Here is a 12,500-nt window from a genome sequence, read left to right as displayed (position 1 = left end):
TTTTAACTTGAGGAAACCTCACATCACCACATATTCATGACCGTGGTGGTTGTGGGTGGTGGTGGTGGTGGTTGTTGTTATTGTGGTGGTGGTGGTGGTGGTGGTGGAAGTGGTGATGGTGGTGATGGTGGTTGTTGATTGTGGTGGTGGTGGTGATGGTGGTGGTGGTTGTTGATGGTGGTGGAAGTGGTGGTGGTGGTGATGGTTGTTGATTGTGGTGGTGGTGGTTGTTGATTGTGGTGGTGGTTGTTGATGGTGGTGGAAGTGGTGGTGGTGGTGGTGGTTGTTGATTGTGGTGGAGGTGGTTGTTGTTATTATTATGGTGGTGGTGGTTGTTGTTGTTTGTGGTGGTGGTGGTGGTGATGGTGGTGGTGGTTGTTGTTGGTTGTGGTGGGGGGTGGTGGAGGTGGTGGTTGTTGTTGATGGTGTTGGTGGTGGTTGTTGTGGTTGTTGTTGATGGTGGTGGTGGTTGTTGTTGTTGACGGTATTGGTGGTGGTTGTTGTGGTTGTTGTTGATGGTGGTGGTGGTTGTTGTTGTTGACGGTATTGGTGGTGGTTGTTGTGGTTGTTGTTGATGGTGGTGGTGGTTGTTGTTGTTGTTGACGGTATTGGTGGTGGTTGTTGTGGTTGTTGTTGATGGTGGTGGTGGTTGTTGTTGTTGGCGGTATTGGTGGTGGTTGTTGTGGTTGTTGTTGATGGTGGTGGTGGTGGTTGTTGTTGATGGTGTTGGTGGTGGTTGTTGTGGTTATTGTTGATGGTGGTGGTGGTTGTTGTTGTTGACGGTATTGGTGGTGGTTGTTGTGGTTGTTGTTGATGGTGGTGGTGGTGGTTGTTGTTGATGGTGTTGGTGGTGGTTGTTGTGGTTATTGTTGATGGTGGTGGTGGTTGTTGTTGTTGACGGTATTGGTGGTGGTTGTTGTTGATGGTGGTGGAAGTGGAGGAGACACGATAAATAATTATTCACATCTGTCTTCAGCTTTCCTCATTCTTGTTGAGGTTTTCGCCCTTGAAGAAACAATTATTCGAAAAAGTATGTTAAAAGGAATCAATAGATGCTATGAAACAGGAAGTGGCCATTTCAGTGGTGCTAGTTTTAGAATTATAGGGAAAAAAGGGTGGAGGGAGGGGGAGGGCCATAGTCACTTTTGGCACTCAGTCGACGAAATGGCCTCTTGGGATGAAAAATGTGGCTTTTATTGTGTTCCGTGTAATTAATTTTTCGTTTGAAAGAATTTCATTATATTTGACATTTTTGATTTTGTATCTCTATCTCTGCCCAAGTGATACTAGGCTGCTAGAAGCTATGGGCTGCTAGAAGCTATGGGCTGCTAGAAGCTATGGGCTGCTAGAAGCTGTTGGCTGCTAGAAGCTGTGGAAATATGAATATAACAGCTTCTGAAAAGAATAAAATACCAAGACGTGACAAGACGTGACAAGACGTGCCAAGACGTGACAAGACGTGACAAGACGTGGCAAGACGTGACAAGACGTGGCAAGACGTGACAAGACGAACCGAATACGTTTTGTCGTCTGTCTGGATTTGGAGCGATCTATTGTTTTTATTGCTTTACTAATGGCTGAAGAAGGGTTTTGATCCCGAGACGCTCCATGTTTGACATTTTGTTATATAAAACATGTGTTCTGTTCAGTGTTGTTCATGTGTTCTGTTCAGTGTTGTTCATTACTATATATATATATATATAAATGAAAACCGTGAAATAGAAGTGTTCAATTTTTCGATAAAAGGAGCTATTTACTTATATAATATTTCAAGTATAATTATGATCATATCGTATGCACGAAGCAATATTGTAGAAGTTGATCATAATTATACTTGAATTATATTATATATATATATATATATATATATATATATATATATATATATATATATATATATATATAATATAATATACATATATATATATATATATTATATATATATATATATATATATATATATATATATATTATATATATATATATATATACTTCTATTGCATTAACTGCAATATTAATCTACTTGTATTTTGCACGAACACACTACACACATAATAAATAAGTCAGTCAATGCAATCGCTATTTCTAGATGTATTGACTTGTCTTGATAAGCCAGGCCTTTTGTAACCTGAGATGTCCTCGCAGTTAGACCCAAATTAATTGTAAGAGACCAGGTTAATCTTAATCCACTTGGGAGAAGTGGCGTACAGGATTATAACGCCTGCATAGGGATTGGATTGAACTTATGTCGATTGGGCTCTCAATGGAGGCCTTTTAACCTTAGATATAGCATTGTTATTATTATTATTACTATTATTATTATTATTATTATTATTATTATTATTATTATTATTATTATTATTATTATTATTATTATTATTATTATTATTATTATTATTATTAATAGTAGTAGTAGTAGTAGTAGTAGTAGTAGCAGCAGCAGTAGTAGTAGTAGTAGTAGTAGTAGTGGTAGTAGTGGTAGTAGTGGTAGTGGTGGTAGTGGTGGTAGTGGTGGTAGTGGTAGTAGTAGTAGTAGTAGTAGTAGTAGTAGTAGTAGTAGTAGTAGTAGTGGTGGTGGTGGTAGTGGTAGTAGTGGTAGTAGTAGTAGTAGTAGTAGTAGTGGTGGTAGTGGTGGTAGTGGTAGTAGTAGTGGTGGTAGTGGTAGTAGTGGTAGTAGTAGTAGTAGTGTTGGTGTAGTGTAGTAGTTAGTAGTAGTAGTAGGTAGTAGTAGTAGTAGTAGTTAGTGGTAGTAGTAGTGTAGTAGTAGTAGTGTAGTAGTAGTAGTAGTAGTAGTAGTAGTAGTAGTAGTAGTAGTAGTAGTAGTAGTGTAGTAGTAGTAGTAGTAGTAGTAGTAGTAGTAGTAGTGGTAGTAGTAGTAGTAGTAGTAGTAGTAGTAGTAGTAGTAGTAGTAGTAGTAGTAGTAGTAGTAGTTAGTTGTAGTTAGTAGTTGTTAGTAGTAGTAGTTTCCCATGTCTTCCTTTTTACTGACGCTGAAATAATCCGATAGCTCAGTTGCTAGAGCAAAGGAACCTGAATTGATCCTGGGTGCAGTCGATATTTTTTTTCTGACCCATCTCTCCTGTCCATGGAGCAGTGATTGGTTATCTGGGTCTGTTAGATCTAGCGGAAAGTACTTTGCCATAGACTATCGTCCTATCCAAAGGATAGACATATGAAAAAGTTTGTATGAAACAATCTAAAGACGGAACTGTTTCATACACACTTTTTCATATCTTTATCTTACACCAGTGCCTACTCTCTGGTTCATTTTGATGTATCCAAAGGGTAGCAAGCGGGTGGAATGTCAAGGAATATTCTGATTGGTCAATGCCTAGTAACGATTTGAATCATCAATTCTCACTATAATATTCTATCAATCAGAATGTATACGTTAAAGCTTACAAAAAGGGTTGCGTATTGTTATAATTCACCTTGAGTATTTTACTTAAACCCAAAGCGTCAATAACGTCAATTCCACAGTGGGCAGGGAGGTACTTACCGTGTCTTCTATCCCCGTATATCTGTTTTCCAACTTGCTTTCTGTCTTTGTCTTGGTGTGAGATTGCTCGGTTTTGTCCCGACCCTGGCCGGAGTCCTTGACTGGGAGGGAAACAGTCAAATGCATAGTTATTGTTTTGGGTGATGATATTTTTTTCCTTGTAAATCATCTCTCTGTTATGTGTTATTTTTAATGTATAATGCAAGCATTTGAGTGTATTCCTCTTTGTTGGATTTTGTGCTTGTGTCTGGATGTGACTTATAGGGGATCTCAAACTAAGTGCATTGGTGGTATGCTCTTGGAATCTACATCTGATCCCTATTTGTTCCCAGTTCCCCTATGTCTTACTTTTTCTTGGATGCTTTAATTGTAATTCTAGAACTTTTTACTATCCCATTTTTTCCTTTTTACTGGCGCTGATATGACCTTAATGTGTTGCAAGCGCCGTAAAACCCTTAAAAACAAAAAAAAAAACAAAAAAAAAAAAAACAAATAACGTCAATTGATGGTATACGTTTAGTTATAAAACTCATAACATCCACCAGCATGATATACCGTACCCTGGGTGGGTTTCCTGACCTCCCATAGTGGGCAGGGAGGTACATACTGTGTCTTCTATCCCCCTAGATCTGTTTTCCAACATGCGTTCTGTCGTTGTCTTGGAATTAGATTACTTGGTTTTCTCTTGGCCCTGTCCGGATACCCTGGCTGGGAGGGAAACAGTCAAATATATAGTTAGAGTTTTTGGAGATAATATGTTTTCCTTGTAAATCATCTCTCTGTTATGCGGGTGGTTGGATGGGAGCATCACCCTTGAATCATATACCTATGATGTTCGCATGGGTGTACGATCCGATAGTGATGTCGTTTCTTCTTCTCTTTACTAGCCTATCCTGCTTCTTTGGTTTGTGATTGTATTTTTGACAGGGGATTTTTTTTTTCTGTAAATCTTCTGCCTGTTTGTTCTTGGTTATTTATAATTTAGCTTATGATATCTTTAGGTTATGATTTTGATTTACATTTGTACTATTTTTGTTAGATTGCTTGTTTTTTTGTTTCAGCGGTCTCTCATATAACCTCAATTGTGTTGGAAGAGACCTAAAGCAACAAACAAACAAAAAAACAAAAAATCTCTCTGTTATGCACTGTATTATGTTTTGTTTTATTTACATATTATATATGATTTGTAAACATTTGAGTGTATTCCACTTAGTTGGGACCTGTGCTTGTGTCTGGATGAGACTTTTAGGTGATCTCAAAGTACATTGATAGTATGCTCTTGGAGTCTACATCTGTTTCCTATTTGAACCAATTCCCCTTTGTCTTTCCTTTTCTTGGGTGGTTTAATTGTTATTCTATAACTTTTTCCTATCCCATTTTCTTCCTTTTTACTGGCGGTGATATGACCTTAATGTGTTGCAAGCGCCGTAAAACCCTTCAAAACAAAAACAAACATATACCGGACCAACCCACAAAACTATGTGTAACCTGAAGCGTTCAGTCTGATGGGTAGGATATTACAGAGAGAATTGATGATTCTCATCGTTACTTAGCGTTGACCAATCAAAATATTCCTTGTTATTCGGCCCGTTCCGTAACAGTGTTAGGGCGAACCCACACCGGAGTCTGACTCCGACGACCCGACACTGCCGTCCTCTGCCGTCTTCCGGATAAAGACGTCGGGCACGGACACAATAAAGAGAAAGCCGCTAGACCTACCCAAACCAATCTCGGAAAAAAAAAAAACGACAGAAGACGCCGGGTGCTTATTATGGTTAGGTGTCTAGCGGCTCTTCTCTTGATTCTTAGTATTGTGTCCGTGCCCGACGTCTTTATCCGGAAGACGGCAGAGGACAGCAGTGCCAGGTCGTCGGAGTCAGTCTCCGGTGTGGGTTCGCCATTACTGTATTAGATAAATACTATTTATTGAGTTCTACTCATAAAAATGGCTGGCTTAAAATAATTAAAGAGCATTGTGACGTCAAGTTCGTTCCATCTATAATTGGTTTCTGATTACACTCGGTTAGATCTCTCTTGAACCCCTTTATTGTCTTGTTTAAAACAATCACGTGATTTTCTTGCTTTTCAATACGTTCTTGTAAACGGAACTTAACCCCCCCCCCTTTTTTTTTTCTTCTCCCTCACCACTTTTAATGCTTTTTTTTTACTTAGGCTAAAATGACTTTGAGGTGAGGATCGAGCTCCAAAAACATTCCAGTTTTGTTTTTAATTTTAAAAATAAACTTTTAAAGAGGGTTGTTTTATTCATAATATATTCTTATTCTTTTTTCTCTCTTCCCTGTAGGAACGGGTACATTTGGGCGTGTGGTATTGACCCGACACAAGGTCACCAAGGACTACAAAGCCCTGAAGGTCATGGCCATATCACAGGTCATCAAACTAAAACAAGAGGACCACATCAAGTCTGAGAAAGCCATTTTGTCCACGATATCCCATCCCTTCATCGTCAATTTGTAAGTTTGTGATGTCCCATCCCTTCATCGTCAATTTGTAAGTTTGTGATATCCCATCCCTTCATCGTCAATTTGTAAGTTTGTGATATCCCATCCCTTCATCGTCAATTTGTAAGTTTGTGATATCCCATCCCTTCATCGTCAATTTGTAAGTTTGTGATATCCCATCCCTTCATCGTCAATTTGTAAGTTTGTGATATCCCATCCCTTCATCGTCAATTTGTAAGTTTGTGATATCCCATCCCTTCATCGTCAATTTGTAAGTTTCTGATATTCCATCCCTTCATCGTCAATTTGTAAGTTTGTGATATCCCATCCCTTCATCGTCAATTTGTATGTTTGTGATATCCCATCCCTTCATCGTCAATTTGTAAGTTTGTGATATCCCATCCCTTCATCGTCAATTTGTAAGTTTGTGATATCCCATCCCTTCATCGTCAATTTGTAAGTTTGTGATATCCCATCCCTTCATCGTCAATTTGTAAGTTTGTGATATCCCATCCCTTCATCGTCAATTTGTAAGTTTGTGATATCCCACCCCTTCATCGTCAATTTGTAAGTTTGTGATATCCCATCCCTTCATCGTCAATTTGTAAGTTTGTGATATCCCATCCCTTCATCGTCAATTTGTAAGTTTGTGATATCCCATCCCTTCATCGTCAATTTGTAAGTTTGTGATATCCCATCCCTTCATCGTCAATTTGTAAGTTTGTGATATCCCATCCCTTCATCGTCAATTTGTAAGTTTGTGATATCCCATCCCTTCATCGTCAATTTGTAAGTTTGTGATATCCCATCCCTTCATCGTCAATTTGTAAGTTTGTGATATCCCAGCCCTTCATCGTCAATTTGTAAGTTTGTGATATCCCATCCCTTCATCGTCAATTTGTAAGTTTGTGATATCCCATCCCTTCATCGTCAATTTGTAAGTTTGTGATATCCCATCCCTTCATCGTCAATTTGTAAGTTTGTGATATCCCATCCCTTCAACGTCAATTTGTAAGTTTGTGATATCCCATCCCTTCATCGTCAATTTGTAAGTTTGTGATATCCACCCCTTCATCGTCAATTTGTAAGTTTGTGATATCCCATCCCTTCATCGTCAATTTGTAAGTTTGTGATATCCCATCCCTTCATCGTCAATTTGTATGTTTGTGATATCCCATCCCTTCATCGTCAATTTGTAAGTTTGTGATATCCCATCCCTTCATCGTCAATTTGTATGTTTGTGATATCCCATCCCTTCATCGTCAATTTGTAAGTTTGTGATATCCCATCAATTCATCGTCAATTTGTAAGTTTGTCATATCCCATCCCTTCATCATCAATTTGGAAGTTTGTGATATCCCATCCCTTCATCGTCAATTTGTATGTCTGTCATATCCCATCCCTTCATCGTCAATTTGTATGTTTGTCATATCCCATCCCTTCATCGTGAATTTGTAAGTTTGTTATATCCCATCCCTTCATCGTCAATTTGTAAGTTTGTGATATCCCATCCCTTCATCGTGAATTTGTATGTTTGTTATATCCCATCCCTTCATCGTCAATTTGTAAGTTTGTGATATCCCATCCCTTCATCGTCAATTTGTAAGTTTGTGATATCCCATCCCTTCATCGTCAATTTGTATGTTTGTCATATCCCATCCCTTCATCGTCAATTTGTAAGTTTGTGATATCCCATCCCTTCATCGTCAATTTGTAAGTTTGTGATATCCCATCCCTTCATTGTCAATTTGTATGTTTGTGATATCCCATCCCTTCATCGTCAATTTGTATGTTTGTGATATCCCATCCTTTGATCGTCAATTTGTAAGTTTGTGATATCCCATCCCTTCATCGTCAATTTGTAAGTTTGTAAATAAAGGTGACCTAACCTCTCATAGCGGTATGACGTCGAGGAGACTTAGACGCCAAAATTGGTTCTTTAGGCAAAAATAGGAAACTTAGGTCAAATAATTCATTTTAATTAACCCACCCCCACCGCCACACCGATGAATGAACGACTTCATATGTTATCACATACCCTTTCACTCCGGCATAGTTTGAGATTGATCCGATGGGTAACAAATAATAAATAAGAAAATAAATAAAATGAGAGTCCCGATAGCTCAGTTGGTAGAGCACATGTCGGAATGCTTATGGGGTTCGTTCCTGGCCGGCATGGAACTGTTTTCCTGCGACAGTGCTCATCTAACGCCGGGAACTTTTATTAAAATGGATCATTCACGAATCGCAATATACACTAATCATGCTTTGGGCGCTAACAAGAAGACAACACGGAGGACGAAACATGACAAGGCGATGTTGCATTCTGTTTCAGACAGAGACAATAACAGCGCAGTTAACGGTGAGGTACTCATTTTACACCTGAGTACTGTGATAGAATATGAGTAAAGAGCCTTTTCCAAGGACTCAACTATGAGCCGCTCAGAGCAAGCCTCGAGCCTAGAACCTTCCGACCCGAAGGCGAGTGTCTTGCCACAAGACATAATGATATAATACAGTTTTAAGGGTGATTAATCGGTCCCAACTACTATCGGCCATCTTGTTTGTTTGTTTGTTTTTCAGACAATGGTCCCACAAAGACCCCACGTTTTTGTACATGCTGATGGAGTTCGTACCAGGCGGTGAGCTGTTTTCCTATCTCAGGAGCATGGGGCGATTCTCTGCCAGCGCCGGGAACTTCTACGCCAGCGAGATTGTCGTCGCCCTAGACTACCTCCACGCCAAGTCAATCGTCTACAGAGATCTCAAGCCGGAGAACTTGCTGCTGGACAGTGATGGCCACTTGAAGATCACGGACTTTGGCTTTGCCAAGGTTGTCATGGACAGGTGAGCACGAGTTTGTCTCTATTGTCTCTTCTTCATATTTTAGTTTGTAGTCATAGCCACTTTTTTTTGTGTGGTGCGTCTGTGTATTAATAATAATAATACATGACATTTATAACGCACATTTTCATCACTGGGTGATGCTCAATGCGCGAAACAATATACAGTACATATTATACAAATGAAACATTATACATGACTAAGTCAACATATAATCATTAGTACAACAATGTGATAATACTAAGTCATTATACAAGATATGTTTATACATCCACATGCTATGTCAATACGGGGAATTTTATAAAATATGATTAAATAACATATAACTAAATTAACATCATATGGGGTCAATTAAAAAGATGCATAACAGGATGTGTTAACAACAAGAGCGTGTTTTACTTGATTTAAATAGATATAGACTGCGCCTCTTAATCTTAGGAGAGAGTACCAGATGGAAGCCGACGTGACTGAACGATCTGAGCGTAAAATTTATTATTATAATATTGTAACATAATTGTAGAGTCTAGTGCAGACGTAGACTCCTCGTGGCTTATCGTTTCCAAAAATTCAATAATATACAATGTGCTTGAATCATTAAGGCACTATATCGCACAATACTGCTAGTTTGATTCGATTCTCCTTTATGTAACCAATGGCTCTCACAAAGGCAACGAGTGGATTTATTTCTTTCTTAAATCAATTTAGCAGCCGCATCGGATACTGAGCGTGTTTTTATCGTTGCTACATCGAGATTAGCGATTCCAGCATCTATTCAGATAGTGAAAGATTCTTAGTAGCAGTATTTCTCTGTAGGAAGTCTAACTGAAGCAATTCTTTATCCTATGTCAAACTCTCAAGAGGAATCAAACTGTGCTGCTAGTCATATGGTCATTAGCATTACCCGGATTTTTTCACACACGTTGCAGGTAATGGGGCACCATTTTTTGAGAACTTCAGAAATCATCTTTCAAAACTTTATTTGTATCACACACCACCTTGTTTTTCTTGTCGCTTAACTTGTTAAAGTTGTATTGTGGGATTGCATCGTTGTCTATGATGTTTTGTAGAGTTATATATATATATATATATATATATATATATATATATATATATATATATATATATATATATATATATATATATATATATATATATATATATATATATATATTATGTATGTTGTGTGTGTGTGTGTGTGTGTGATGTATAAAAATAAAAGGTTTTTTTTCTGTTTTTTCTTCTTTTCTTGTTTGTTTGTTTTGTGTGGGCTTTTTAAAAAGTTGGTTGTTTTTTTTTTTACTTCTTTGCAGTGGATGGTTTTGATATTGGCGTTGATTTTTGTTGTTGTTGTTATTTTATTTTTTTATTATATTTTTATTAATTTATTATTATTATTATTATTATTATTATTATTTATTTATTATTATTATTATTATTATTATTATTATTATTATTTTTTTTTTTTTTTTTTTTTTTTTTTTTTTTTGTTATTATTATTATTATTATTATTATTATATTTTATATTCATTATTATTATTATTATTATTATTATTATTATTTATTATATTATTATTTATTATTATTAGTTTATTATTATATCATTTATACTGTTGTTTTTGTTCTGATATAAACCATTATGTTTGGTCACAATCTTAATCGATAAAACTAAAACTCTTTTTTAATTAGTTTTTTGTGTTGTTGTCCCCCCTGCACCCCCTGTACCCCCTGACCACGACACAGAACATGGACCCTGTGTGGCACCCCCGAGTATTTGGCCCCCGAAATCATCCTTAGCAAAGGGCACAACAAGGCAGTGGACTGGTGGTCGTTAGGAATACTCATCTACGAAATGCTTGTCGGGTAGGTCAAAAATAAATAAATAAGAAAACAAACAAACAAACAAACAAACAAACAAACAAACAAATCCTCGAGCATTTATATGGTGCAATATCAACTAAAACAAAACTGTATACATGATATATAAAAGTCATTAAAAAAAGGGGGGGCGGACCCCCAAAAAATCATCAGAATTAAATAACCGACGGCGGCCATCTTGAAAATTTAGGGCATTTAGTAGGCGCTATATTGAAAAAAGGGGTCCCTGGCCAACACCAACAGTAAACATGTACGACGAGACATGACGCCTGTTAGGTGATTACAGTAATTTATTTTTTTTTTCGACGAGACGACTTTATTTTCTAGTACTTGTATTCATCAGCTGACAACCGACTAGGATGGGAGAATGTGAGTGAAGAGGACTTAACTATACCAAGCTTAGGGCAGGACACGAACCCTAGACCACTGACAAAAGGCTCTGGTCTGTACCCTGGACCTTCCGTCCATATGGCGAATGTCAAACCAGATACACAAGGCCACACGATGGCCACGCCAAAAGTCCTGCGACTTGGATTTACGGTTTGTTGATTGGGGTTTTGCTTTTGTTTTTTATTTGTTGTGGGTTTTTTTTTTTTATTGGTTTTTTTTTGTCTTTGTTTTTTGTTGTTTTTTGTTTTTAATTTTTTTTGTGGGTTTTTTTTTGTCATTGTTTTGTGTTGTTTCTGTTTGTTTGATTGATTGTTTGTTTGTTTGTTTGTTTGTGTTGTTGTTGTTGTTTTTGTTTTTGTTTTTTTGTTGTTTTTTTTTTTGTCGTTGCTCTTGCGGTATGTCCGTTATGTTTTTGGTTCGCTTCCATGGTGGGCACAGGGAAGTCACTGTTTGTGTCTTCTATCCCCTTTTATCTGTTTCTCATCTTGCCTTATGTCCTATGATCTGTTCCGGGCCGGCAGGCCACTGGTTTGAGCTAGACTGACTTGGGTCTTATCCGTACATTTACGACAAACAAATAATCGAAAAATCACCGAATAATAATGATGTTTATTCGTTGATTGGGTCTGGAACGAATAAAAATGAATAATTGTTGAAGGGATCTGTATTTACCCTCTCCTTACCACCAACAATAAAATCGTCACATTTGTTACGACACAATATACATTTTTTTCTTATTCAGATTTATTTTGTACATCACAAACTTTGAAGAATGATCTTTGTTTAATTAATAAGAAATGAAATTGTTTTGTAGAGAGATTGTTTGAGTTAAGAAAAATCGATGTTTCTGCTGGGTAAGCCAGCCTGCCATTTTGGAAAAATACTGAACATGGTCGGTAAGGAGAGAGTTGATCGTTGGGCAGTCGTCCATGTTTTATCAGCAGATAACCCGTTAGGAGTGGAAAATCGTTACAGCTCGAGTTTGAGCCCTATGTGTTAGCTTTGGGCAAAACATTGAGTCCTTGGAAAAGGCTCGAAACTCACATTCTCTCACTGCACTCGGTGTAAAATGAGTACTTGACTGATAACAGTGTTGCTCTTCGTCGAAATACAAATAAAATATCATAACACTCTACCAGCGTCGTGTTTCGTTTTATCCATTAGTGTTAGACGTTGCTGTTGGCTTTCGATTTCTTGTAAAGCGTTTTGAGCTCGTTAAATGGACACCGCGTTATATAAAAGCTCAATTTTTGATGTTTTATTTTGTTTTTGTTTTTGGTGTTTTTTTTCATATTTTATTTATTTTGAGGGGGGGGGGGAGGCGGGGGTTACTCGGTTCTTGCCCTTTGATAGACATTTTATCAAAAATCTCACTGGACATTACAGATATTAAATTGTCCCATGAGATGACTAAAGATGGATTATCACAT

General features: G+C 37.4%; 1 protein-coding gene across 2 annotated transcripts in view; it reads left to right on the top strand.

Moving 5' to 3' along the window:
• Positions 1-12,500, top strand: part of LOC144955860 (cAMP-dependent protein kinase catalytic subunit PRKX-like) — an 85,884-nt gene that overhangs the window by 61,995 nt on the left and 11,389 nt on the right. For both annotated transcript variants that reach the window (XM_078886075.1, XM_078886076.1), the window contains exons 3-5: positions 5,805-5,973; positions 8,545-8,808; positions 10,546-10,665. In XM_078886075.1, the coding sequence (XP_078742201.1) occupies positions 5,805-5,973; positions 8,545-8,808; positions 10,546-10,665 (553 nt within the window). The remainder of the gene's footprint in view (positions 1-5,804; positions 5,974-8,544; positions 8,809-10,545; positions 10,666-12,500) is intronic.

This window comes from Berghia stephanieae, chromosome 10 (genome assembly GCF_034508935.2).
Source record: "Berghia stephanieae isolate SIO BIC M18660-M18661 chromosome 10, UCSD_Bste_1.3, whole genome shotgun sequence".
Classification (NCBI taxonomy): Eukaryota; Metazoa; Mollusca; class Gastropoda; order Nudibranchia; family Aeolidiidae; genus Berghia; species Berghia stephanieae.
The sequence above is the reverse complement of the archived record's forward strand: the minus strand, read 5'-3'. Positions and strand labels throughout refer to the sequence as shown.